This window comes from Chionomys nivalis, chromosome 5, assembly GCF_950005125.1.
Source record: "Chionomys nivalis chromosome 5, mChiNiv1.1, whole genome shotgun sequence".
NCBI lineage: Eukaryota > Metazoa > Chordata > Mammalia > Rodentia > Cricetidae > Chionomys > Chionomys nivalis.
The window spans coordinates 12,595,615-12,599,107 of NC_080090.1; the positions used below are offsets into that span (position 1 = coordinate 12,595,615).

Below are 3,493 nucleotides of genomic sequence, written 5' to 3' on the forward strand. Positions count from 1 at the left end.
AGGAGCAGGTCGTAATTGAGAACGGTCTGCTTCAGTGTTGATGGCGCTTAGCAGAGACTCTTGTCCTTGCTGCCTCCTGGTGGAAGGACAGACTGGGAGTCCTTTAGTGTCTCACCTTCTGATTCTTCCCCATGGCTGTTCCATCTGCCTCAGACATGGAGTCAGAGCTGCTTCGCGGGAGTCAGGCCATCATGCTACGCTCCGCAGACCTGTCGGGGCTAGAGAAGCGCGTGGAGCAGATCCGCAGTTACATCAATGGGCGTGTGCTCTACTATGCCACCTGCAAATGACCTGAAGCCCCAGCTTCAGACACATTCCCCTCTGCCTTGGAAGGGCACGCTGGGCGGGGGAGTGTTTCCTAGTCCTCGGACACTTTGATACCATTGATAGCGTCATCTGGTCACCCTGGGTGTGCTGCTGCTGGGTATCTGACTGCCATTGAGCCGGTGCTTACAGGACCACATTTAAAGGAGAGATGGTGTGAGTGTAGGGGGGTGCTATCACAGCTGAAGTTACAGCTCGGCTGTACAGTGTGCCCCCCACACTTACTCTTGCCCTCCACTGTGGTAAGAATTGGAATCAACACAAAAACTACACAGAGTGATACAAATACAAAGCCCAATAAAAAAATCTTTGAACAAGAGCCTGGAAACTCAAGAAGAAAATGATCTGTCTGTATTAAGTAACCTCTGTCACCTTTTCTGCCTCCTGTTGAGGTTCCTTTCAGTCCTGAGGCTTGCCCTGATTACCCAGTCTATCTCAGTTGGCCTCTGGACTCAGGCAGATTGAGCTCGTCTGTCTCGGGACTGGTGTCCATCTGTTTCCACTACCTCAATGTCCTCTGCTCTACCCAGGCAGCATAGGAGAGGGAGACTCTAGGAGGCAGTCTGTGTCTTGTGATTGCCCAAGGCTGGGGGTCGTACAGCAGACCCGGAGACTCTCAGCTTCCAGAGCTGAGAGCCAGGTTTTTGAAGTCGGTCATGTAGATTCAGACGCTCAAGCTGGTGGTATGTTTTCTCTTGGTTTTAATCACCAGCAGCCAGGGCACCCGGCAGCTTGTACATGCCATAGCTTTCATTGCACCCCGTGTCCCTTAAGGCTTGGCAGCTCCCTGGAACTCTTCAGCCATCAGGACACACAGTTTCTTATCCTTGGCTCCTGGAAACCTTTTTCAGCTTTGGCTTCCTGTCTGCTCTCGCTTCGCTGGTGCGACCACTTTTTGATGCCTCTACCCCTTTTATGTAGGGAGGCTGCTGCCTCTCTCCTGCTGCGGTCTTCCTTGGTGCTTTTGCCTTCTCTTCCTCGTGTTACCACCTCAGGTCACTCTATGACCACAGGGGCTGTTTCCCCGTTAACGGGGTGAACAGTTTGTAAGAGATGCAGTGTTAATGCATAGGCCTCCACATTTGCATGAAGGACTGTGTCTTGGTCAGTGTTTGATTGCTGAGAAGACAAGCTATGAACAAGACAACTCTATTGAAGAAAAGTGTTTAATTGGGGTTTGCTTACACTTTCACAGAGGTTTAGTCCATTATTGCCCTGGTGCGTTGCATGGTGGCACACAAACAGAAGGGGTAGCTGAGAGTTCTACATCCAGATCCAAAGGCAGCAGGAAGAGAGAGAGAAACACTGGGCCTGGCTTGAGCTTTTGAAACTTCAAAGTGCACCCTCAGTGATTCATTTCCTCCAGTCAGGCCACACCTACTCCAACAAGGCCACACCTCCTAATCCTTTCAAATAGTGCCTCTTTCCAAGCACTCAAATATATCTGCTTATTGGGGCCATTCTTATTCAAGCCACCACAGACTGTGTTTGTACTAATCACAGAGCCTTGTGCTGGGCCAAGTGCTCCTTCTCTGGCCCAGGTGGAAATGACTTATGAAGCTCACTGAGGCTTGTGATGGTAGAATGCTTGCTTTAAGTGGTTTAAAAGAGCAGTACCTGGAATGTTGCCTCCTGAAGCAGAGCTGTGCTTCTGCAACAAGCAGCTGTGCTGTAGTGTGGCTTCCTCGAGGCACTCCTGGAGGTTTAAAACAGCCAGGCGGCAATGAGGACATCCACGCAGCTCTCAGGGAAAAGATGCTCACCTGGAAATCCTCTGTTCAAGATAACTGGACGCCAAGGAAGGGGGTCTAACAACTATCAGCCAAGGAATCAAATCCCTACCCTACCATCCTCCCCTCTCAACATTAATTATTTAAAAGGAAAATAGATATTAAAAGGGCTGCTGCTTATAATAATGGTCTGTGCCTAACATTAACATTTGGTTAACAGAATTTAGTCTTCTGCACTCAGTCAGATATCCCCGGGGCAGAACTAAGTCATTTTGCTTGCCCGAGTCAGGGCAAAGGCCAGAAACTGTGTTAAAAATGACTGTGTATGTTGATATGAAATGTCACTAACATTTGTGTGCTAGCCATGGTCCAGGCGCTAAGCTAGGCACTTTCTTTCCCTCCCACCCTTTCCTTCCCACCTCATTTCTTCTTTCCCTCCTTTTCCTTTTCTTTTATCTTTTCCTCCCCTTTCTTTGAGATAAGGTCACACTGCCGGCAGCAAAGGCTGGCCTTGAACTCACAGTCCTCCGGCCCAACCTCCCAAGTGCTGAGATTATAGGTACATGCCCTCAGGCCTGGCTTAGATTAACTTCTTGATCATTATTAATCATTTAAGTTTTGGGGGGGCATTGTGTCTGGCATGCCACACATACGGTTCATGATGTAAGTGGCACTCCATTAGATAAGTGAGGGAAACAAGGGACAGTCACCCGTGGTCTCAGTGTGCACAATTATCACCCATGGTCTTAGCGTGCACAGTCACCTGTGGTCTCAGTGTGAACAGTCACCTGTGGTCTCAGTGTGCACAGTCACCTGTGGTCTCAGTGTGCACAATCATCACCCATGGTCTTAGCGTGCACAGTCACCCGTGGTCTCAGTGTGCACAGTCACCTGTGGTCTCAGTGTGTACAGTCACCCATGGTCTCAGTGTGCACAGTCACCCGTGGTCTCAGTGTGAACAGTCACCCGTGGTCTCAGTGTGCACAGTCACCCGTGGTCTCAGTGTGCACAGTCACCCGTGGTCTCAGTGTGCACAGTCACCTGTGGTCTCAGTGTATACAGTCACCCTTGGTCTCAGTGTGCACAGTCACCCGTGGTCTCAGTGTGCATAGTCACCCATGGTCTCAGTGTGCACAGTCACCTGTGGTCTCAGTGTGCATAGTCACCCGAGGCCTCAGTGTGCACAGTCACCCGTGGCCTCAGTGTGAGGGCAGAGTTAGTCTCATCAACAGAGCGGGAACCACGGCATTCATGGAACCTGATCTAGGGGGTTGAAATGAGTTGGGTGATTCATGTATCCAGGCACTTAACTCCCAATATATGTTGGGCACACCAACTTCTAGCTATCCAGGATGGCCCAGCAGTCCATGAGCTCCTTCTGACTTGGATGGAATGAGTGAAGCCTCATAGAGAAAAATATGTACATTTTATTTGAGCAC

At 50.0% G+C, this 3,493-nt stretch overlaps 1 protein-coding gene across 6 annotated transcripts in view; it reads left to right on the plus strand.

The window, feature by feature from the left end:
- Lamb3 (laminin subunit beta 3) overlaps positions 1–643 on the plus strand; it is a 52,363-nt gene extending 51,720 nt beyond the window's left edge. For all 6 annotated transcript variants that reach the window (XM_057770960.1, XM_057770958.1, XM_057770962.1 and 3 more), the window contains one exon: positions 154–643. In XM_057770960.1, coding sequence (XP_057626943.1) covers positions 154–290 — 137 coding nt within the window. In that variant the 3' untranslated portion in view covers positions 291–643. The remainder of the gene's footprint in view (positions 1–153) is intronic.
- Positions 644–3,493: the final 2,850 nt, after the last annotated feature.